Source organism: Pteronotus mesoamericanus, unplaced genomic scaffold (genome assembly GCF_021234165.1).
Source record: "Pteronotus mesoamericanus isolate MK-2021 breed Mesoamerican mustached bat unplaced genomic scaffold, CSHL_Meso_final contig_182, whole genome shotgun sequence".
Taxonomy (NCBI): Eukaryota; Metazoa; Chordata; class Mammalia; order Chiroptera; family Mormoopidae; genus Pteronotus; species Pteronotus mesoamericanus.
Window position 1 is genome coordinate 23,006,008 of NW_026555078.1, and position 25,101 is coordinate 23,031,108.

The 25,101-nt window shown below is 42.8% G+C and overlaps 1 protein-coding gene across 2 annotated transcripts in view; it reads right to left on the bottom strand.

The window, feature by feature from the left end:
• Window positions 1-25,101, bottom strand: part of ARG2 (arginase 2) — a 36,416-nt gene that overhangs the window by 3,276 nt on the left and 8,039 nt on the right. For both annotated transcript variants that reach the window (XM_054567388.1, XM_054567389.1), the window contains exons 3-6: window positions 5,294-5,471; window positions 1,732-1,891; window positions 748-842; window positions 464-568 (exon numbers count right to left, since the gene is read on the bottom strand). In XM_054567388.1, the coding sequence (XP_054423363.1) occupies window positions 464-568; window positions 748-842; window positions 1,732-1,891; window positions 5,294-5,471 (538 nt within the window). The remainder of the gene's footprint in view (window positions 1-463; window positions 569-747; window positions 843-1,731; window positions 1,892-5,293; window positions 5,472-25,101) is intronic.

Sequence of the window (25,101 nt, forward strand, 5' to 3'; positions counted from 1 at the left end):
TGGCAGTTAATTAGTCATCCAAAAATGCAGACTCAGCACTGGGAAAATGCTCTTGAAAGTAGCATTTGATTAGCATTCATCTGCCATCTTTATCCACTACCAAGTTTTGCTTAATATAAAACTTCCAGATGAAGAAATAGGCTAGGAAGAATGGGCAGTTGGAACAATGGATGCTTCTTATCTCAAAATATAAGCATTAAAAATGGAGCTAAAGAGAAATTCATGAGAGATAGAGGATCTGGGCAATGACTTCAAGGAAACCCCCCCTCTCCAAACCCCAGAGGAAGAATATGACTTATGTTTTATAATCTCCCTTTCTAAATTATTTGAATTTGTAATATGTATGTTTTGCTTTTATTTGAAAGAAAAGCTACTATCCTCAAGAGAAAAGCTAAAGTATGCTGCCCACTGGGAGCTGCTTTGTTCCCCTGGGAACCTAGGCATAGATAGCTGTTATACTTACTTGCCAATCAGCAGATCGAATGTCTGTTCCATGACCTTCTGTATACCAAGTCTGTCTATGTCTCTCATGGAAAAATACTGGATATCATAATTCTTTAAAATAAAACTGTGATAAGATATAAAGGAAAGAATCCTTAGTTTAAACAGCATTTTTAATCAAATGCACATTTAGAAGGGGTTTTGTCTTTTTAGTGATCTTCAACAAATTAAGGCAAGGAACAACCTATCAAATGGAACATAAGTGGCTGGGAGAGGCCCAGAGTTTACCCCTACATATCAACTTACTGTTCAGGAGGGTCCACATCTCTTAGACCAATATACACAATACTTGGGGAAGAAAGACAAGGTTTGATCCAGGAAAACCCTGGGAGCTGTGGTACCTATGAAGAGAGGAATAAACAGGATTCAACAAGGACTGTTGGTCTCACCAAGATAATCGCTGTGTGCTTCCCACTGTATGCAGTCTGCTTTCTCCCCCTACCTACAGGGTATGCTTAATACAACACCAGACACACTTGATCTGGGAAAGAGAACTGATACAAGTCGAACTGACTCAGAAGGACAACTGAAGAACACAGTAGAGCTTTCTCAAGAGGAATTAAAAGAATAAATCTTTTCTCCTAAAGTGGTCTCAGTTTCTCATTAACTTAGCTGAATAGCAGGAATACTGCTGATTAACCCTTTTTACAGTACTGAATTATTTACAGATTGGGTCTTGAAAAATAATCCAGTTGCCATCTCAAGTTGCTTACAGCCAGGAAACAAATTCCGCCTAATGAATAACCTTTGTTATTCCTGGTTTAACTTGGTCCCTCACTGAGGGGAGGAATAAACAGATTCTAGTCTATGCCTGGACTCCCAAGTCTTTCGAACAGCCTAGAAAAATAGAGGTAATGGTGATTTTGCTTGGATTCTAGACCAGTAGGTCTGAAAGTGAGGCCTGTGAGCCTCTAACCAGGAAGTCTTTAGGCAGTGAGTCTGTCATTCACTAGAGCTACCTAGTACCACCTGCCTTTCTTAAACAATTACAAACTCCCTGAAATTAAATTCCCTGAGAGTTGAAATTAAAAATACCCTGGGAGTTGGGAGAACCTTTCCGTCCCATAGCATCTAACAGACTTCCTGGCCCATAATAATGTTTGATGAACAAATGAAGGAGTGGTAGGCATTTCTACCACTAGTGACCAATCCTTCACAGAAATCTTACTGAACTAGATTCTCAAATCCCCTGCAAGCCATTCAACTTTCTTTTCATTTTGGTCTACCGACCTTGTCCTGTAGTTCTCTGAGGAGAAATGAAACCGGCTGTCCATGGAGACATCCAGATGAAGTGGTGAGGGGTGTATTGATGTCAGCATGGGCATCAACCCAGATCACACACAGGTCTGGGCAGTGCCGGGCGTGGCCACTAATGGTACCAATTGCCAGGCTGTAAAGAACAAATATAGTTGACCCTTGAACAACATGGTTTAAACTGCATGGGTCTACTTATATATGGATTTTTTTCTCCAATAAATACCTGTAACTATTTTCATCCCACAGTTGGAAGTCTATGGATGCAGAGGCTCGGCTCTATGCATTGATTTATGCCATTTTAGGTAAGGGACTTGAGCATCTACTGATTTGGTATTGGCAGGAGGGCCTCATAACCAATCCCTTGTGGATACCAAAGGACAACTTAAGTTTTCGGTGAGTCGAAAGTTATACTTGGATTTTCGACTGTGCAGGGGGGTTGGTGCCCTTAACCCCTGAATTGTTCAAAGGTCAACTGTACAAGAATTTTCAAGGCCCTCTGCTTGGCAAACATCACCAATAACAAATATCTTCAGCCAGTGCAGCTCATACTTTGCCCTGAGGGCAAAGTCAGAGCCCTAGACTGGGGCTGGGTTTGGATGAGACAGAATCCTTAAGTAGTTCCCAAAGATTAACCTTCGTTGAGTGAGGGAGAAATGGAAGGCTCTAAAGGGTCAGAGCTGACCATGGGTTATCATTGCTTCACTGGCTAGACGTCATTACTGCCCCCAAAGCCCTAAAATTTGATCCATTAGCCCTGGCCCAGAAAAGAACCTTAAATATTTGTTCAAGAATGAAATCCAGTTAAAGAATGTAGTCTATATGTAACAATTCACAAGTATTGCTTAATACCTCTTAAGGGAAACCAGGAAAATCTAATTACCACTTTTAAAGAATTAGTTACATTAACTTTTAAGGATAAAAATCAGCTTTATAGCTTTTAAAAATATGTGGTACTTTCTAAAAGGAAAAATAAAAGTTGTTGAGTCTTTAACAAGTCTTTAAAGTAACAGGGCAACCCAACTAAAGATCTTATTTAGAACAGCAAATAGAAGCTATTTACATATTATCTTATATACATTAGCATGGCATTCAAATATCATTGTTTTTTGCCTTTCCTTGTCCTTGGTCTCTACTTACATTAGTCAACTCTCCTGTCTCAACTGTAGGAATATAGCTGATGAAATAGTGGTTGAAAAGCTGCCCAGCTTCCCAGTAACCGAAGAATTGGACATAGATGGGAAATGCAGCTTAAGCATCTTAGGAACTAACTATAGCCATCCTTGGTCAATATAGCATGGGATAGCATTTTAAGCTGCATGCCTCATATAGGGCCGTTTTGAGGGATAGCATGGTCTAGGGCTAAAAGCAGTGGATTAAGTCACAATGCTGTCCCCCACCTCCTCACGTCCCCCCAGGAAGAGCTGTGATGTAGGATAAGTCATCTAATTTCTGTAGACTTAAGTTTCCTTTTCTAAAGGGTAGGGATGATGTCGGCCTATTTAAGTCAAAGTTGGTTTGATGATTTAAGAATACTGTGTGTTATACTGTGTAAAGGGAGCAGAGTGACCCCAAAATGCCTATTTCTTTAAAATGTTCAATAGCTATTCAGGTTTTACACTCATCTCTTCCAGTCTAGAATCTTCCTAGATAGCCTAGGTTCTAGCACTGAATAGGAAATTGGGAGCCGTCACAGGGCTGCAATACAGATCGCTCCAGACAAAAGAAAAACTAAGGACTATGAAAATCACATTGATAAGCGGCCCTCCAACAGTGAACAATGAGAAGAAAGACAACATTAGTGAACTTTGAAAGAGCACTGAGCTGAGAGGCGGGAGACCCACACTCGGGTTGAATCTTGGTAGAGGACCTGGGACTACTTCCTTATTCTACCTAAAATTTTATTCTTGAGGAATCTACCTGCCTTTCTACTTAAAACAAAGATACAACTTCTGTTAAATGATTTGAAAAGTTATCTAAGCACCTTAGGGAAAGTTGCTAGAATGGATCTCAAAAGTTAATGGCCTATAAAAGTCACACTGGATTTGAATCCCAGCTCTACACCTTGGGTAAGCTTTCTAAACTCTGACCCTCAGTGTTCCCAGCAGTAAATCAGATAAAACTATATTTGCCTCATGTCATTAATATGATGATTCACTGAGAATATATATGAAGTACTCAATACTCCTAGTACTCAAATGCTGATATTTTTCTAACAAAAACCTTCATTGCTTAGCTCAAATCGTAGAGCCCTGTAAAATCTAGCCCAGACTGATTTCTGAAATTCTGTAGAATTTTTTTCATTACACGTGTATTTATTTCATCTAGGCCCAAGAGATCACAAGTTTCCCACAATCCCTAGTGCTGCTTGAGAACACAGCAGAACAGTGCTCAATAAAGTACACACTGATTCATTAAGAGAGGAAGGATCTACTGTTTAGTCACCTGGGGCAGTTACTGTGGAGGCGGAGAATGTATTCATATGCCAAGTGGTGAATTTGGAACAAACCCATTAGCAGAAATTCCTTAAAAAAAACAAAAACAAAAAAAAACCAAACCCAAATTCAGCCTATCCTTCCAATTCTCCCAATAGCCAAAATGAAAGTCATAAGGCAGTTTCTCAAGGAAGCATTCCAAAAAGTAAGCATGAAACACTGTTGGGTGTCTAAAAACTTTGCCTATTCTTCCTCTGAACTTGTCCTCCCACTATACAATGTGTCCTAACAAAAAAAACCACTTGTGCCTCCAGCAGCTCATGATCTTAGATGTCAAAATGCTATTAGGCATACTGTTGACCTTAAACAAAAAGCTAGATTTTTCTCCAGGAAATTGGGTTTCTTTGGGGACAGAGAATTTTAACCCAGAACATGCAACCATGGCAGGCCATATGCAAATCCATTAAAAGAACGGTGAAAAAAATTCTTTTATAGAGGGGAAAAGAAGTCTGGAGGGCTGTTGCAGAGAGTTCCTCCTGCTGTCCTTCCAAGATCAACTGTCAGGGCATGAGAGTGTCTTCTTCTGGCCTCCCTTCTTCACTTTAAATGAGATTTCTGGCCCTGGCTGGTGTAAAAGAACGAGACAGACCGTTGTAAAGAATGAACAAGATGGCAGACGTGGAGCTGGAGCAAGTGCAGACCTTCCAAGGGTCTCCTACCATGGTGCACACCTTGACCAGCTGTTGGACATGGCCTTGCAGCCGCTGTTGCAGCTGCACAGTACCCGGCTCAGTGGATTGAGTGCCAGCCTGTGAACCAAAGGGTCACCGGTTCGATTGCCAATCCAGGCACATGCCTGGGTTGCAGGCCAGGTCCCCAGTAGGGGGTGCATGAGAGAAAACCACACATTGATGTTTTTCCTCCTTCCATTTCCCTCTAAAAAGAAATAAAATCTTAAAAAAAAAAAAAAAAAAAAAGGTTTCTGTTAATTCCATCATACCCTAAAAACTCTGAAGGTATTTTACTCAGGAAAGTGAGACAAGCTAACTAGCCCAAAGCACCATGCCATCTAGCCCTGCCACCACCCCTGGCCCCCAGCTTACCTGTGGTCTCCTCCCACTGTGACACAGCTGTAGCCACCCGACACTGCTCTACTAACCACCTCAGCCAGTTCCTGGTTGGCAAGGGCCACCGAGCGAGGATTCACTATCAGGTTGTTGTAGAGATCATCTTTGGGGACTGGAGTGAAACTCAAATCTCCAAAGTCTTTTAGGCGGCAGCCTGTAAACAAGTGGGGAATAAGATGATTAACTGGAAGTGTTATTCCAACTCTTACTGGCCTAGGCCACAAGTATGTATTTGTGATGATGTTCACATCATCCTCATTTTTTCACAGTAAAATTCAAAATTTAACATGACTGGCAGGCAACATTATCTCCCAGCAATCCTCTGGGGAGATTCTATTGGAAACACAATTTTGCAGATGAAGAAGGGGTTTTGGAAAATGAGGCCCAGCAATGTTAACTGACTTTAAGAATCACAAATTGTGTAGCAGTTGGACCTCTTTCACAGTTCTAACGTGGAAGTAAAATACTAAGAGGAGCCAATGGACTTTAAAGAAAGTTAACTGAGGGGAAAAAAATGCATATCCAGGAATTTTCATGTTATAAACCTAGGTTTCCAGGTCACACAGCAGTTAAATGCCAGAATCAGAATCCAAATCCAGGCCATCTGCCCCAAAGTATGTATTCTTAACTATGCAGTTGTCTCCCAAAGAATCTCTCTTGATTGCTACACTTTAAGAACGAGACAGACCTTTGTAAAGAATGAACAAGATGGCAGAATGAACTTGAATTTTGCTGGAGCAAGTGCAGACCTTCCAAGGGTCTCCTACCATGGTGCACACCTTGACCAGCTGTTGGACATGGCCTTGCAGCCGCTGTTGCAGCTGCACAGTACCCGGCTCCCGGCTGCAGCAGCAGCAGCAGCCCTTGAAGCACCTGTGCAGAGCCAACCAGGAGCCACTGCCCACACAGAAGCCAGCGAGGTGAAGATGCACTTGTGGGACAGGGTCCTCCTGCCTGAGGCAATGCACAGGGACATCATGGTGGGCGACTTCTCCAGGTGGGAATCACATCTAAGATGATCAGCCTCTACCTGGGTGAGTTTTCCATTGCCTATGAAAGCCTAGGAGGCAAGGCTGGCTGGGCAGCAGGGGCCGCCCACCCTGCTTCATCTTCAGGGAGCTTGTTCAGCCAATAGAGGCACTGACTGCTCTTTTTAAAAAAACAATTTAAAAAAAAAGAGAACTAGATATATATATATTCTGACAGTAAGCTGTAACATTTTCCATGTAACAGGTTTCACATATTCCAGCGAACTGTGACACCAGTCAGGACACATTAATTTTTGTCTTTGGTGTAAGTACTAGTCTTTCCATCTAAGCCACAATTAGGGTGAGGACAAAATAATCCCAAACTATCAGAGGAAGGGATATGAACTACTGGAGAACACAACGTACCATATATTGTATCCTTAAGACCCTGCTTCTTAAACTGGAGTACAGGTATGTTGGAGAAGGAGCAGAAGTGGTCACAGGATAGGTATCTTACTATTTGCAGAGATTTGGATTAAGACAGATCAGTATGGACCCATCTTGAATTTAAGTTGTACAGTTTTGAACTACACTTCTTGAACCCAAACTCAATCCAAAGCCAAACTATTGAAAAAATGTTTAAAAATGTAGAAGTATAAAGTGTAAAATGAAGCAGTGGCCTATAACCCAAGCCCAGCAGTAACCTGGGCCATAAGGCCAACCAAGGGATCGCCACTAAAAGCACACTGGAAGCAAAACAGAAAACCTTACACTATTCTCAGTTAAAAGATGCACCTGCACCTAGAATCTGCTACGTATCTTTTGGTCACTGCATTTTAAAAAATAATCATATAAAAGGCCCAGAGCCACAGGTGATCCAGACAACTAAATAAGAAAGGGAGGAAGGTGCTGAAGGTAGGAGAAGAATATGACAACAGGCCAGAAACACTGGGAAGAGGGAAAAAAAGACTAAATAAAACATTTATAAAAATCTTTTAAAAGGAAAAAAAAAGCCATGAGTAAAGCCATTATATACTTCAAATCTCAAAATATGTGAGGATACTTTAGATTTAAGAGAAATGAAGCTTTAACTAACTTTCAGGTCAATATCAGGTCTTACCATTGTTGGCTACACAGTCTTGGGCTGGGCAGCCTTTGAACGTTAGTGCCAACACTCGGATGCTTCTACTTCCATTTCCATGTTTATCTCAGCACCTCCTTAAACTGCATCAAGCATTTGAGTTCTAACTAGGTGTAAGACACCAGGGCATGTCTGGTGTTTAATATTAGGGGTATAATCTAAAAAGGTTTATAATCTAATTAAATAATGTTAATGTTAACTAATTTTTGAAAACTGCTTTAACTCATCTAATCCTCACATGACCAAGTACATGGAAATTAAAGCAATCAGCCTGGTGGATAAGTGACAGAACTTGGGGAACACTCAAGTTCAATCATGGAATCTAGGATGTAGACTCAGATAAGTGTGACAGAAAACAGTACTTGACGCACTATTATTTACTTATTAGAAGGAGGCTGCAGAAAGCCTAAAAAGGAACCTAGAGAGAATTTGGCAGTCTCATAGCAATACTCTCCAAGGAGGAAAGACTGAATTTCATAAAGGATTTTGGCCATTACATGTGTAACTCTGTAGAGTGGATCACTAGATTAACTCACAGGCTGGACAGTGGGTTCTTTAAGATGACGCAAATCCATTTGCTCTGATTCCTTGCTCACCAAACAGCCCTCTGGTTATTCACTTAGTTTCCCAGTTGCCCTCGCATCAGCAGGAGGGCTTCCTGACAGTGGATGCTGGAAGGGCTGTTGCTCACCATAATTATGTATGGGCTTTAGGGTTATGCAAAACGTTAGCACGAATCTCTGGGTCTGAACCTGCTAAGCTCTGCGCATATCAAGACTTCTGTTCCCGGAGGGCCAGAGCCCTTGAAGGGATTTCTTTCTTGTGAGGCCCTGCCTAAGTGGCCTATGCACTGTGACTCCCAGCTCTGCTCTGTAATCTCCACAGCACTTTCCAGGTAAGGACGAGGGAGAATGAGTGCTTAAGGAGTAAAAAGAAATCCAGTGACAACTGGGGTGGTCAAGGAATGGCTCCTGCAACAAGTAAAGCTTGTGCCAGCGCTATGTTACTAATTTTTGTTGTTTTCTTTCCCTCCTGGCAATAGAAATGTTTTGTAGCATTGATAAGGAACTGTCTGATGGTGAAGTGCCCTGCCCCGTTCCCCAGGTGGACTGCTCCTTCCTGGCGGACCTTTACGCACAAACATAATCCACAATACTCTTTAAAATGCGGCTGTTGGAGTAGGCTAAACTGCTGTAATGAATCCTCCCCAAACCAATGGCTCAAACACACTAAATTGGTTTCTTGTTCATTTAACATCCAGGTGGATATTCTAGGTCAGCAGGGGACTGTCCTTCATGCAGTGATTCAGAGACCAGGCTCCTAATCCTTGTGGCTCCACCATCCCTAGGGCTTTGCCATCTGTGTGGCCAATTAGGTCTCCCCAATTTCAAGGCAGCGGAAGTAGAAAACACCAAGAAGGCGCACTTCTTTTAAAGGCCCTGGTCTAGCAAGTGGCATGTCATCCCTGCTCACATGGCACTGGCCAGCAAATGCAGGTCTAAGTTTATGTCCAGGTGATGATGAGAAAGGATTTGGGCAGATAGGTACAATCTCTGCCACACCGAGTACTTTTAAATTCTACTGACTGTTGTAACAGTAATTAAGAACTCAATTATGAAAGCTTATGTTGCTGATCCTAACTATTGGTAATCCTAACATTCTAGTTCATTACAGAGCTGAATCAGTGAATATAGGATACCATCTTGATGGAGCCTCTTGGGAGCTTTCTCCTCTACTGCCTACTGTTCCAATAGCATTATAGCACCCAAAGGACTAGTGAAGTAAAGCCCAGCACTGGTTTCTAAAGAGTGAGCAAGGGCCTGAAAGAAGAACTATACATGCTGTGTTTGGAAAACAGTTGAGCAATTTAATAGAAATGGGAAGTTTGCATATTGGAGCAATGCAATATGAAGTTGTAAGAACATGATTTGCAACCCACAGGCCAGAGCTTCTGAGGAGTGGGGAGGCTGACGGGGGGGTTATTTTTTTCTAAGAGCACAATGAACAAAGAAATAATGAAGCTACAACTATCTATGCTGTGGTGAATCTAGTTCAAAAGGTACAGGAAAGGGTCTAATTTTTTTTAGGATTTTTATTTTTAGGGGAATGCAGGGAGGAAGAGTAGGAGAGAAACATCAGTGTGTGAGAGATCAGCTGCCTCTCGCACCAACCCCAACCAGGGACAGGGCCTGCAACCCAGGAATGTGCCCTGATTGGGAAGTGAACTGGCGACTTTTCACTTGGGGGGATGACCCCCAACCAACTCAGCCACACCAGTGAGGGCGGTCTCACTAATTTTTAAAGAATCTTGGCGTAATAGTGAAAAGAGCAAATATTGTAATATGGAAGGAATACCTGCCTGTCATGCTTGAGGGAACTGTCCCTTTCTTGAACTTTTTTGTGCTTCATGTCAACTCATCTGCAAATCGAGCTCAGATGAGATGTACTGTTTCATCGCTGCTCTTCCCTCTCTTTAAGAAGGCACTGTAGGACAGAATGAACCTGAAACTTCAAGATGTGGAACCAACTTGAAAGCACTCTCCTTTGTGACTTGCAGTGGGAAAACGCAAGACTGACACAGCCTCTTTGCTCCTCTCCCAGTGCTGGTAATAAAAATACACTGAATACTATTATGATCTTTTGGGACGAGACATCACCTTTGGCCTTGATAAACATCTCCAGGCTCCACTGGAGTGAAACGAGAACACGAGTGCCTCAACGGAATGATGCAACCAGCTGGTGTGGGAAAATCAAAACAGCCTACCTGACCTTAGCAATGCCTGTAGACAGCACTTCTATTTAGGGTCCTGATCACTAGTGAATCCCTGAATAAGCCAGCAACAGGAAAGAAAGAAAAGGACCCTAATTATCTGCCTCCACACACCAAACTATGCCCAGTGCTTTACAGATAGCTGCAAATCCTCACGTCTTCTGCTGGTATCACATACTTTGGAAGGTGAAATTCAGCAAAGTTAAATAGCGCCAGCTGTTTAAGAGCAAACCTGCCTCACGCTTTGTTTGGAGACTCACAGAAGACAATGTTATGAGTGAGCAGGCATTTTTCAATAGCATAGAGGTAACTCCGTTTCCCCTACTGCTCTGACTTCCAGTTATGGGGAACTCCAGCCACTCCCAAGGCTCCCAGCAAGTCAAGAGAGACGGGTTTTGAAGGGCTGGCACACAGGAGAGTCCACAAAGCCCCAGGTAACCCATTGGCAGAATAACAGATTTGGAAAAAACTTAGAGGTCCATCAGTGTCAGTGTTTACAACTGCCTGAATAGAACGGAGTGTTTATGACTTGTCAGAAATAACAAGTCTGTGAAACCTGGAGAAAAACAAAGACACTGAGATTACAGACTCAGCCCTGATTGGTGTGGCTCAGTTGGTTGGGCATCGTCCCACAAAGCAAAAGGTCGCTGGTTCAATTCCTGGTCAGGGAACATTCCTGGGTTGCAGGCAGGTCCCCAGTAGGGACACAAGCAAGAGGCAACTGACTGATGTTCCTCACCCTTTCTTTCTCCCTCCCTCCTCCTCTAAGAATAAATAAATAAAACCTTTTTTAAAAAATAAAGTTATAGACTCAAACATTGTACATGGCAGATTTAGCTTCATGCAAAGGGAATTCTAGTGCTTTAAAGGAATGTTTCTGCTAATTCTTGGAACCCTAAAGCTGTACCTAGCTTAACATTGTACCTGAAAAAGTTGCAATGTTACTGGAGCAGAATACCAGAGTTCATTCAGTCCATTGGAAGTAAGCAGAATTTCTCTCATCCCTAAAATGCAATTTGGGTAATAGCTTTGAAGAGACTATTACTTAAGGTAAACTAATTTGGTTACCATCAATAAAATGAAGAGGTCTGAGTTTTATTTAGTGCATTTAATTCCCCAAAGGCTGTACCATTTCAAAACCCATGTGTCCTGGGGTATCTAAAAATCAGCTCTTTGCTTCTTTAGGCCCAGTGTCCAAAGTGTTTGGTACATTCAGGAAAGAGGTCATATCATGCAAGCACACATAGCTGTTCCAGTTCAGCTCTTCAGAGTCCCTGAGGAGACTCTAACCAGCACTCTCAGCATCCCCTTCCTCCCCACCCTGCGGTTGCCTCTGCAACAGGTAGTAGCCTTGTCAGACACAGCGAAGGTCTCTGCTGAGGAAGATGGGTGGGGTCGTCGTACCAGGAGCTTGAATGACAGATTTGGAACCAACTTGAAAAGCCTCTCCTGTGTGACTGGCAGTGGGAAAAAGCAAAGCTCTGCACAGACTGACACAGCCTCGTCCCTTCTCTCCCAGTGCTGGTAATAAAAATACACTGAGTACCATTAAGATCTTTTAGGCCCAGATGTCACCTTCGTAACGGGGTGCAGCTAGGCCCCCCCACAAAGGGGATTTGTAATGGCATCCAGGAATTGGGGTGTCCGAGAAAAATACAGGACATTTTCACCCCTCCCCCCGGCAGGCGGGCCGCGTAGGGAGTGGGAGATACAGAGCGGGGCCACGGAGAGTCATTTGGCATGTCCGTAACAGGGGGGTCGCTTCATTCCTAATCGTCCTAGATGGTCACTTTGCATATCAACAAGGCTCACCAGGAAGGTTTGCACAAGTTTAGTTGGGACCCCGGCACAGGCAGCCATATTAGAGGCTTTTGACCGCGCAGTTTTGGGAAGCAGGAGCGCAAATGCAGCAGCCCCGCAGGCGGCTCCCCCCGGTCACCGGGCAAATGCATGAGAACTCGGATATGGTTCGCTCCATACCGCGGGCCGGCGGGACAATGCAAAGACCATGTGGGAAGGAAAGGGGAGGGGCTCCTGCTGGTGGGCCATGAGAAGGTGCCACGTGGGTTTGGATTAAGAACTGGAAATCACGGCGACATAGCTGATGGCGCCGGGAACCACAAGGTGCCTGCCTAGCTGAGCTCCGGACTTCTATTTTCTTCTGAAGGATGTGCTGATATCTAATTCTTTACATGCTTTAGCAAGAAGAACCAGGTCTCTCTCGTCAACACCTTTGGCCGTGATAAGAAGGTGACGGACCCCAGACATCCTGGCCAGTGATTTCAGACATGTCCATCTAACATATACCAGAATTAACCTCAAAATCAAATGATACATGGTGTTAATAGATGCCTTTGCATAACTGTGATCCTTGAGTAAAAAAATAAACTTGAAAACTTAACTCTAGACATGTAACTGAGATGACTTGCCATACCATCTATGTTTCCTGATAATTGCTCCTCCAGCTACATCTGTCCTTCCTTCCTAAGGACAGCAGAGTATCACTGTCTGAAGACAGGCTTTGTAACATATGCCCCTGTGAACGAAACTCACAATCCTCTAAGTACCTCTGAATCACAGTGAGTGAGCCTTGTGTTCCGCACACAGGCTGTCAGCTGACAGCGCCGTCCACTGACAGCGCCCTCGCCATCTGGCTTCAGCGGTAAGAGGAGGACTCTCCCCTGGCGTCATGGGTTACTACAACAAAACCAGTTTCCCTCATTTAGGGCAAGACTGTTGAGCTTCGCTGAAAAATGGTCTGTTGACAAAACTTCAAGCTATTCCAACATCTACCCACAGGAAGACAGCCACAATCCCTGGGGCCTTTTTTCCTCTTCACAATGGGGTGTTTTCTTCTGTTTTAAATTCTTGATACTCCACCTTGTTCCAGAAAGGATTTAAAAGGGGATGCAACAGGCTGGTGGCTAAGGCCTCGCCGGTTATGGCCTGATGGGAAGCAATGTGCCCCAGGCCGCGGGCTGGCCGTGTGCTGAGTGTTCCCCAGGAACCGCACTCCGCACTGCCCTGGGCTGCGAGCAGGGTGCTGCCACATCACCACTCGCCCATCTTGCCACTGGGGGTCAAGTGCCGCCACAGATACAGAGGAAGATTTCCTGCCCTCTGGTCCATAATTTCCTAGAAGAGTCAAGATCTCCAACCAAGTACAGTTTCTAAACTGGTCCAACCTCCCACAGTTGTGACGAGGATTAAATGAGATAAGAAAAAGCCTATATGAGCCATGATTTACATTATCAATTCAACTGGGTGAGGCATCTTTCTGGCTTTTCCTACAAGGGAAGAAAACTTTTCCTTTCTTCCCTTTTAGGTTCTTTGCTGGTTAGATCGATTCCCCCAGGCAGCTGGAGAAGTGGATAGGTGACTGGGGCTTCAAAGGGAAGGAATGCAATTTAGAGGAAGATAGGAAGAGCAAATTTTTGGTAAACAAATGTTTGCCATACTAGGCAGAAATAGGGGACTTTAGACTTTGACCAAACGTGACCTGCCCAAGCTCCCTCCAGTTTACCACACCTAGCCTGCAGGCTTCGCAGCTATCTCTGGTGATAATTCTCTTCCTGGTCCAGGCTTTCTACCTCAACTCATTTAGGCAGCTCAAGGGGAAGTAAAAAGAGCCCTTGTGGGGTCTTCTGGGCCTGCACTCGCTCCAGCTGAAAGTAATCCACATGCCAAAGAGGCACATTTGAGGGAGTCTTATTCTGAACCCCTTCCCTCCCATCCTGTTCCTTGAAACTGATGGTGTAACCTGAGACATCCCGAAACCTGTTTGTAATATGACTATGTCATTTTTAAGGACAGACTTTTTGGTGAGAATTAGAAAACAAACACAGGTCCATTGATTTCTCATTAAAACGGCTCCTGAAGAGTCCAGCTTTTACACACACCTCAAATTTGCTACAGTCTCTAAAAAAGAATAGAAAGGCAAGGCCATGTGGATGAAAAGGGGGCTCTGTGATAAATCCGACCAAATGGTCACCACAGCGTGAAGTGACCCTAAAATTCTAACCAGGCAGGTCACGGTGGGTAGTCAGGCACAGGACCGTAAGAGGCTTACCTTTGCCTTAAGTGAGCCCCTCCATTGTTCTTGAACGTCTAGGTTTCCACACTTTTGAAATGACAGAAGTAACCCTCTTTTCCAGACCTCTTTTCTGTAACCACCCTCAAGGGAGCATACAATCTTAACTACCCTGTACCTTGCCTTCTCCCACTTCATGTAATTTTCCTAGCTTCCCTCCTTAATCCCAAATGTATAAAAGAAACTGCTAAACTGTCATTCTCCAGGGCATTTGAGATCTTGCTTCCCAGCATTGGCTCAAATAAACCCTTATAAAAATTTTCTGTAGGTTTGGACATCTCTGACATCAAAATGTACTTGGAGTCAGCAGGATCCTGAAGCCCACCCAGGATCATGGTGCAGACTGGAATCTGGTGCTGGGTACCAGCATGGGCCCGCTGTGTACCACCAGCTCCCTGCTCTGCACTGGGGGAAGGTGGGTGAGTTTTCTCTTGGAATTCCAACCCTCTCAATATTAAGTGTCAGGTCCTGACTTTATTTGAGCTGTTCTTATAAAATCCTCAAGGGCGGGGGCGGGGGGCGCCTGGCTGGTGTAGCTCAGTGGATTGAGTGGCAGCCTGTGAATCGAAGGGTCTCTGGTTCGAATCCCAATCAGGGCACATGCCTGGGTTGTGGGCCTGATCCCCACAACCGATTGATGTATCTCTGGCATGTTTCTCTCCCTTTCTTTCTCCCTCCCTTCCCCTCCCCTCTCAAGTAAAATAAATCTTTAAATCCTCAAGGTGGATAAGGGCTGAGATAACCCACAGAAAGGGGAAAATAATGGGTGACCACTTCTAATTTCAACTTTTAATTGGATTGCTTACTGAGAATCTGAACAAAGTCTTTGTTGGTTAAGTGAGAGGCTGAACTCATTTTGCCTCTGAAAAAGATAGGACGCTTGCTTCTACAACACAAATCTCAGGTATGCTTAGATGACTAAGAATTGTTGTGAAATTGCCTGAGGAAAAATGTCCTGTAGGGCATGGAGCAGTCCAAAGGGGTGGCCAACACATTTGACTCATCCAGAGACATGCCCGTAAAGGCTGGTTTTCCCTAAGAGTTTGTACAGACTCTACAGATCTCAAAGGAAACTATAATTAATGTGGGAAATCGTGCCTCTAAGGCCAACCAACCTAACCACAGTCAGCCTCCCATTAATACTACTGCTGGAATATTGCCGAAATGAGGATCCTTTGGTGCTTCTAATCTTTTGCACACAATTAGAAGAAGCCAGCTATAAAATTAGGAATAATGAATGGAAATCATCTGTAATTGGTATCTCAAAGCTTCAAAAAGAGGATTTAAATAAATGGATCAACTTATGATGTCATTTATATGGCAATCCAATTCTTTCAAGGAATTAAAAACAGCTCTCCATACTTTAAAATGGGGAAGATCACTTGAAAGTTGCTTGATTTGTCAAGGACAGATACATATTGTATCTTCTTATCCCAACTGCCAAAACAAAATCTGGATCCAAATTTTTATAAATGAATGAGTTTTCCTTAAGCTAAGTCTTGTGTGTCTCTGTGTGTCTACATATGTATGTTGTAAATGTGAGATAATTTTTCTACCTTTGGATGGTATTGTTAAAATTAACTTAATAAATTAAAATGAACTGATTTAAAGGCAAGTAATTGTAAGGATTGGGTATTATAAAATTCTCAGAAATATAGAAACTAACTCAAATGCCTTTCGAGTTCATGTGAGCTAAGGTTAACCATTAGTAAATAAAACTTTAAGTTTATTGGTTTAAGTAGAACAGAGATATCTTTTGAGTTATTGATATTAAATATAATATTCTACTTTATCCAGGCTTTACAAAAATAAGTCCATGTTAATAATTGATGTTGAAGTCTGGGAAATATGTTTCCAGAAGTTATTATAAAATGTCTTCGTTAATGGGCCTAGCTAAAGAATGCTAATTGCTTAGGAAAGCAATTTGCATTAGAAATTAAGGTTTTAAGGGTTAAAATATCAATATATGTAGGAATAACTGTGGTGTGAAAAGATTCTTTTTTATGTTAAATTTCATGGGAAGCATTGTAAATAAGTGATAAAAAAATTCTAAGCTATACAGTATGGGTAAACAGTGGTTGTAAATTTAACAGATAGTTGGGGTATGGGAAACCCAAAATAGCTGCTTGGTTCTTCCAGGCTACCTGGTAACCCCCCCCCCTTTTTTTTTTTACATTCCCTTCATAGATCATAGTGCATTTAAGCTGGACTTAAATTAGATGAAGGAACTTATAAGCTGACATTATTAAAAGGCAGCAGCTTACACTATTGCCATGGTTTTAATAAGGTCACTTTAAAAGAATCCCACATAGGTAACTGCTTCCTTTCACAGAGAGCTCCCAGGATACAAGGACTTCAGAGATCACTGACTGCCACCTGGAGATTCTGCTTATTGGAAAGGATATCAAATAAAATAACATTTTCCAACTTCATTGTAAGGGACCAAATCAGGCACCTAACTGTGAATGGATATCTACCCCAGACTCTTGACACTCACCTTCACCTACAACAAGCACCAAAGACTTCACAAGGACAAGATGCCACCAAATATCAGAGGTAGACAGTTATCCCAAGATATCCACAAGGCCTGTATACCTACAGGCTGATGTTGAACTCAGAAACCAATTATTGGATTGCCTTTACCTGTCTGTTAATGATATTAGTCATAATAATAGCTATACTTGTTCTTTGGGTTTTTCTATATATTCCAACTGTTAACAATTACTGAAGAGGTGCAAGATAACTTTTAATTCCTCCTTTATGGCTTATGTAAGTGTTATAGTAGATGCAAAATACAGAAAAATGAAAAAGGTGACTAAAAAAGATCATGATACTTCACAGGAGAAAAATGATCTAGAGTGGTTTTTTTGCAATGAATTATACAGAGATCTGATCAGATCATGGAGTAGGGGGGCATGCACGAGGAAGGGGCCCTAGGAGGAGGTTGCCCGCGACAATGGTAAACAGTCTAGAATGGGATTGGCTGAGAGGCTGAATGCCTCCAAAGGGCATGGAACTATGGACCAGAAGGTTTAAAAGGAGGGCAGAGACTGGCTGTCAGGCTCTCTTCCTGGAGGATGCCTGGATGATTGTGCTGCAGCTGCCTGTGTTTCCCTAAGGATGGTATTTTGGATGGATTTTGGATGGGAGAAGAAACTCCGGAGCAGCCTAGGATCACACGGGCCCAGCAGGGGGTGGCAGTTATTCTCTGGGTGTTCTAGCCCGGACGGGCCCTGAGGCAGAAGCCTGCCATTCTTCCAAAATTGTGTAGCTTTTGTACCTTACATTGTTTTAGTTTGTAAACTAATCCTATAGAAATAAGATAATTAAAAACTAACAGGGAATGATGGGGGAACTCAGGAGTTAAAGATTTTTGCCTTAATTGATGAGCTTAAGGGACTAATGCGTGTGGAAAGCTGTTATTCCAAAATTGTGTAGCTTTTGAATAAAGACTCCTTTCTTTATCACCAAACCTTTGCCTCCGAAATTCTGCCCAGAGGGTGGCGGCAGGCAGCAGGACCCCACTTGCTGTTCAGGAACATGAAGCCCATGAGACCTGACTGCCTTCCATTCACCTGCCCTTCCCTTTTGGGGAAATGCAACAAGATGGCATCGATATTGACACTTCCTAGGAATGAGCCTTCCTGGCACTACGCGAGCATGCCACCCAACCGAAAGGTTGGCCATTAATGCATCCTTGAGATTGAGTTATGACCAAAAGGAAGAATTGTGGATGGGGGAAAAAAGGGGGAGCTCTGTAATAAACCTGACCAAAAGTAACATCACAAGGTGATCTGATCATAAATTCTTAACTGGACAGATCATGGTGGAGCACCACACCCCAGACCTCCAAAAGGTTTCTCTTTGCCTTAAGCAAGCCCTGCCCTTTGTTCCTGTGCAGCTAGGTTTACACACCTTTGAAATGACAGAGTAATTCTCTTTTTGTAGACCTCTTTCCCATCCTCAAGGGAGCATAGAATCTTGTTAACTATCCTGGAATCCAGTCATAGAGACCCCCCACATACACACCCCACCTAGCTTTCTCCTGCCTTCATGTATTCTTCCTTATATTCTCTCCTTAAGTCCAAACGTATAAAAGAAACCACAAAACCGTCATTCTCCAGAGATCTTGCTTCCCAGTGATTTTCACCAGCTTGGCTGAAATAAGCTAAAACAAACAAAACTACAGCTACAACAGCCAGTTTGCCCTAGGCCCTAACCACAACGCTCCACCGGCAGTGACTCAATTCTTGAGTCACACAGGAAGGTGTTCTCTACTTCTCTTCCTATTCAGTGGTGCTGGCCTCTAGGGGTGAGGGAGGCCACCCCTAGATATTAATAGGCCACCTATTAATATAATAGGTGTGGTAAATCTGAGTATTACCACACCTATTATATTAACACACACTCACTACAAGAGTTAGGTCATTAATAATGAATTATTTAAACCAACCACTGTAACTCCTTAGGTTCTGGGCCTCTGACTTGTGCTATTTTGGATATTTAAAGAATAACATAATATCTAAGTAACTAGAGGTCAGCCTTACCTGAAGCAGTCATCATTAGCTACTCAGGCCCTGGTTCAAAAACAAGTATGTTTCAAAAAGGGAACAAAAACTGGCCATTATCATCTACTAATATTTGCTTGAATAATTCATCAACTGGTAGCCAAACACCTTTTAAGAGTTAAACAGTTTGATATATGGCAGTTATTCTTTGAGTCATACATTCTTAAAAATCTGGGAAACCAAATGGCTTCTAAGGAACAACTCATTTTAAGAGAAGGGAAAGAGAAAATCCAATGGATCACAATGTGAAATGTGGACAAAAGAGTCTCCAATTAAACTGAGAAGTCCAAGGACTGAAAGTAATCTCACAGGGTGATCTGATCATAAATTCCTAACTGGGCAGGTCATGGTGGGTAGTTCAGGCCCCTGAATATAACCTCTTTAGTAAAAGGTTTATCTGTGTTAAACAAGCTTGGTCCATTGTTTCCGTGCACCTAGGTTAACACACCTTTGAAAGGCCAGAGTAATCCTCTTTTCTCAGACCCCTTGGAGGCATGGCCATCCTCAGGAAGCACATAGTCTTAACTACCCTGTAATTGACTCCCTGCCCTGCTTTCTTGCACCTTCAGGTAACCTTCCTTATTACATTTCCTCCTTAATTCCCAACATTCGAGAAAAGCTGCAAAACTGTCACTCTTGGGAGCATTTTCTCAGTCTGTTAAGATCTTGCTTCCAAGACTGTCCTCTGTTTGACTCTGTGGGGATTCAGACTGGCCACCCCAAAATGTGCCTCAGTGGTATAAGGATTGTTTTGGGCTAAAGGAAACTTTGGCTGTACTCAAGAGAAAGTTCTACCCCTCCCTTAATTACCTGCAAGAACTTAAATTAGGGGCCCTGCCTATAAAAGATAACCTCTCTTGACCTATCTACAGGGCAAGGCAAATTTCTATTTACCAATCATCTGCTCTTATCATTCTGAAATGACTCTTTGACGCTCCAAGGCACTTTACCTCATCCCTAGCTCAGGATATTTTTTTATACCCATTCTCCCTCTGTCTTTGAGCCTCTTCTGTATGTGGGGTTCCCATACATTGTATGTAATGAAATTTGGTTATTTTCTCTTGCTTATCTGTCTCATGTCGATTTGATTATTAGACCAGCTGAAAGAACCTTGAGGGTATAGGAAAGTTTCTTCTTGTCCCACAACTCAAATAAACTTATAAAATTCTTCTACAGGTTTGGATCTTATGTCAACAAAAGTTACAGGAGAAAACTAGGATGTGTTGGGAGGAAAAATATACTCTTCAAAGTTCTTCTGACTGGTCTAATAATCAAATTGACATGAGACCGATTATCAGGAGAAAACATGTGTATCTCTGGTATACATGGTAGAGTCCCAGGATTACTGAGTTTCACCAAAGTGGCAGAACCATTTTGACCACCTTCAGCTAAAGACAAAAGATGTTGGGGATGGAGAATAAAAGGACAAAACCAGTGCCATTTGCTATTGTGGCACCACTTGCCAAGCAGGCCTATGACCTTGTTAAACATGATTGCCATTTTATTCTTCTGAGCTTACGTCCCCAGGACTAGAAATTACTGGAAAGCAAGAACAGTGATAGGACAAAAGCCCCGTCTTCAGGCCCTCTTTGCCAGAGCTCGCTTGACTGGCTCGTGTTTTATGAACCTCTATCCTCAGGGTTATAAAATTACTTGAAGCACCCTGAAGGTGCAGAGGTTCCGAGAACTTACAAAACAAGATATGCCAGACCGCAAGGCCTGCACCCTGCACCCAGTGATAACATCAGAACAAGCTGCAGCCTGTGCAAGACCAGCTGAAACATCCTGTCCTACAACCACCTCAATTAGCTAATAAAAGCTCAAACCCCCTACATTTCACTGCTGATATCTCTCTCCACACCATGTCCCTTTCCCCTCTTGGAAAGTAAATAAAATTTTGCTCTCTGCCTTTTCTTCTCTTTGTGAATTTTTTCACAGCTCGCATCACCAACCACCCGAACAGAGAGTAGGCTATAGGAGGTTACTAGGAAAAGCACAGTACACAAGGGTAAGACTGTTGTGAAGATTTAAGTCCCTACCTTCTACATGAATAGAGAAGGCAGGCCTGCTACAGAAGGGAGACACCTTTACAAATGTAAATGTGTTTTTGATATAAGGTAACTTCTACATGGCTTCTCTCAGGCCTGCTATTTCTTAAAACTAACCAGCCTAAAATAATCAATATCCCAAAGAGGCATTCTTTGGGTAGAAAACTCTGCTCCCCCTTCAGAAGCTTTGCTCCCTATCTCCCTTCAACAAAAGCTGACTGTGGGCCTGGCACTCTACCAAGTCCTAGGGATAGAGAGAGGAAGTTTGGTTGCAGCCTTCAAGGAGCTCATAGCCTAGTGAGAAAACAGGGAAAACACATACAGTGCTTACTTCTGTGATGCAACTGTGCACAGGGTGTGGTAGGAACAGAGGAAGGGGCTGACTCAGACCCAGGAAGAGCCGGGGGACTTCTCAGAAGTGGCAGTACCTAAATCTTGAAGGTTTTAGCCAGGAATCAAAGGGGAAATGGAAAAGGCTTTCCAAGCAGAATAGGCAAATATCTTCAGCTCTAAGAAAACAATTCACACCCCCCTGGCCCAGGTCATTCAGGAGGACTTTGAAGAGATGGGGCAGGAGGACGGGGCAGGGTCCAGATTCTAAAAGCACTAGGGAGCTCCTATGGTTTTCAAGCCAAGAAGTGATAAATCTTCACTGTCGATCTAGTGACCTGGTGTCCTGTGGAAAATGGACAGGCCTGGAGAAGACCAGCTTCCCAAGAGGGGTATGGGAGGGAACTGGCAGAGCCCAGCAACACTTAGAGGGGATGTGGAGGGGTAACAGGTCTGCACCCCAGCTTTCTGGCTGACTGCCAGGTTTTGAAAAAGACATAGGGGAAGGGAGTGGAGATCATAAGCTCAGTTTTGGATAAGTTGGCATTAGGGTGTTATATCTTGTTGAAAATACATGGAAATGAGGCAGGATAGTAAGAAGCTACAAAATACTTTGGCAAGTGGAATGGGGAAACTGAGACGGATGACTGATTCAAACTGGCCTTAACTGGCACCCTGACTCACCCACCTCCTTCTCCCTTAATCATTAAGCCCTCAGGACACTGAGGTTCTGATCAACATCATATAACCTTAAGAAGAAAGCCTTGGGTCTGCTGATCACAGAAACAAGAGTTTTGGTCAAATGAGAGGTAGCATCTAGGCCTCAGTTGTGTTTTGGCTCCAGGCCCACAAAAGCAGCAAAACCAGATAAAGCAACATCATGGCTGGCATCAGGATCAGACGCAATGACCAATGACCCCCTCCTCTAGCACCAACCAGTCAGTAGAGACCGTGACCGTGATCCTAACCCTATATGCTCATTTTGCTGAATCAGCATAAATTGACACACTTAGAAAGGTGATGAATACTCTGTTGAGGTCCTCCCCTGAGACATCCCCTAAAAGTCCTGTCTTTAGAAAACAGGTTAAAACCTAAGACAAAGGACCCAGTGCACATGTGTGCTCATGTTCCCGCGCGCACACGCGCGCGCGATAGAGAGTTCTCTCTCTCTGTCACGCACGCACCTGTGCCTTCTTTCTCCCAGTGTATATCTTTGCTTTCTTTCTCCTGAGCTCTAAGGATCCCCACAAGACTTGCAACCAGGGGAGCAGCAGGCAGCAGCAGCCGCTCATCCTAGGCTAACCCTCTGAGTCTGTCTCCAAGGGCTCTTCTTTTGCCTCTGTAACTTGTTTCCTGAGTCCACTCAGCCCAGCTGCCTCACTTCTTCTGCTTCCATGACTTTCTTTCTAAAAGGCCAAGGCAGCTCTCACTTCAACACCCTACTTTCAATGTTTAGATATATGCCCAGAGTAGAATTGCTTGGGTCATATTTTTCATTTTTTGAGGAACCACCACATGATGTTTTCTACAGTGCCTGTATCATTTTACATTCCCACCAAGTGCACAAAGGTTCCAATAACTCCACATCCTCACCAACACATCATGTTTTTTTGATGTTAGCCATCCTAATGGGTATCATAATTTGCTTTTAACGAATTAAGATTGACACAATAGCAAGAGCCTAGCACAGCGTCTAAAACATGGTCAATGTTAGATATCAAACAACTTTAAAATAAAAGCTATAAGTTAAATTTATTTGCTGCTTTTATAAGCAGGAATGATATAGTTATATTGAAATTTGCCAAATCCCAATAATATCTACATTAGACTTGCCTATATTCAGGCACATCATCAGTGATGTATGCTTTTGCTAAGGCATTAGCAAATTACTAATTCCAGAACAGCTTCATCGCACTCCAGAAAGAAACCAGTACTCACGAGCAGTCACTCCCCATTCCCCTCTCCCCACCGCACCTGGAAACCTCTAATTCCTTTCTGTTCCTATGGAGTTGCCTATTCTGGACATTTCGTATAATGGAATCATACAATACGTGGCCTTTTGTGTCTGCCTTCTTTCACTCAGTATAATGCTCTTGCAAGGTACAGCCATGTTATTACATGAGTTAACAATTCATTCCTTTTTATGGCTCAATAATAGCCCATTGTATGGATAGATCACTTTAAAAAAAACAAACAAATCTCCCACAAAAATCCAGATTTCTGGCTTTTCTTGCAAAACCAAAGATAGAAGAGTAGAAGGCCCTCCCTTTCCCCCACAGCAACCACTGGCAGCCAAGAGCTCAGTAACAGCTTTTTGTTCCTTGAACACTCCAGGTATCTTTCTATCTCAGGGTCTTTGCACTTATTGATTCCTCCACCTGAAATGCCATTCTCCCAAATATGTACACTGTTCCTTTCCTCACCCCCCGCAAGGATCTGCTCACATGACACCTCCTCAGTGAGTCCTCCCTTTCCACATAGACTATGCTTACCTTACCCCAATACTTGCTACCCTCCATCCCTCACTTTCATTTACTCTATAGCATTCATTACCATTTGATTACTATATGTTTTACTTATAGAGGTAGATGAGGGTCAAATTATATCTGTTTCAAGCCACTCCTCATTAGAAAGAGAGTTCTGGGATAACAGGAATTTCTGTTTTGTTCACTATTGTATTCCCAATACCTAGAAATTAGTAGTGCTCAAGTTCCTTGAATATACAAATTAGTGAATGAATGAACATGTTACAATTTTTAGTGATAAAAAGCAGCTCCTAGGAAAAATAAACCTGCAAAGGATGTTTAAACAGTTTGATCCATACTTTATATTAATTCACATTTTAAGTTCAATGAGTTTTAGAATACATATTAATATTTATATTCCTGTAGCTGCCACCACGCTTAAAATACAGAACATTTAAAATGATTCACAATGACACATTATGCTACATCTGTTTACTACAGTAAGGTAGGCCTGGAACTTGAAGATATCTTTAACTAAAACTTTAGGCTGCTGTTTTCAGAAGTCACATTAAGGAACACAATGGTTCAAAAATCAAAGCATCAAGAGAACAGAGTGTTAAATCCCACAGGGACTAAAATATAGTCCAGAATTAACTGAAGGACAAAGAAACTATAACATAATGATTTATATTAACTTTCAAGAACATCATGTAAAGTGCTAGGTAAAAAAACTAACAAAAGAACAAGAATTTATTAGTCAACACCTGGGAGAGAGGGCTTGGAGGATTCCAGTCCAAAATTTTATTTCTCATTGGAATCTGTAAACTGTTTTATCATCAATGCAGGCAACAGAAAAGCAATCCGTTCAATTGTCTAATTCCCAGGGTCTTTAATTAAGAGGGCCCAGATCTGGTTTAAAGGCCACACCGCCAGAAATAGCGGCCCCCACAGTCCCACTGCAGGGCGGTACAGTGCAGATTATTACTGCTGCTCTCACCTCCATCCTAGGCAAAGGCACTGGCAGCTTAGAGCACTGACCCCACCGACCCTGGACAGAAGCTACTGTTCAATTGCCGCCATCCCTGCCCATCACAAAGTGAGATTTTTGCTGCTGCCTCTTCTTGAATTTCAAATCAAAGTTTGAGAAGGGTGCTTCTGCTGGTGGAGCCAAGGTCAAGTACCCACAACCCTAGCTGCAATGAAAACAGGGTGAAATGTGGATGGACATAAGTCTAAAGAGGTAGATGAGGGTCAAATTATGGAGGACCTATCCTATTGGTTAAGTGTGGAAAACATACCATTAGTGGCTGAAGGACAAACATCAAAACATAAAACTAGCCCTGGCTGGGTAGCTCAGGTGGTTAGAGTATCACCCCAATACACCATGGTTTCAGGTTCAATCCC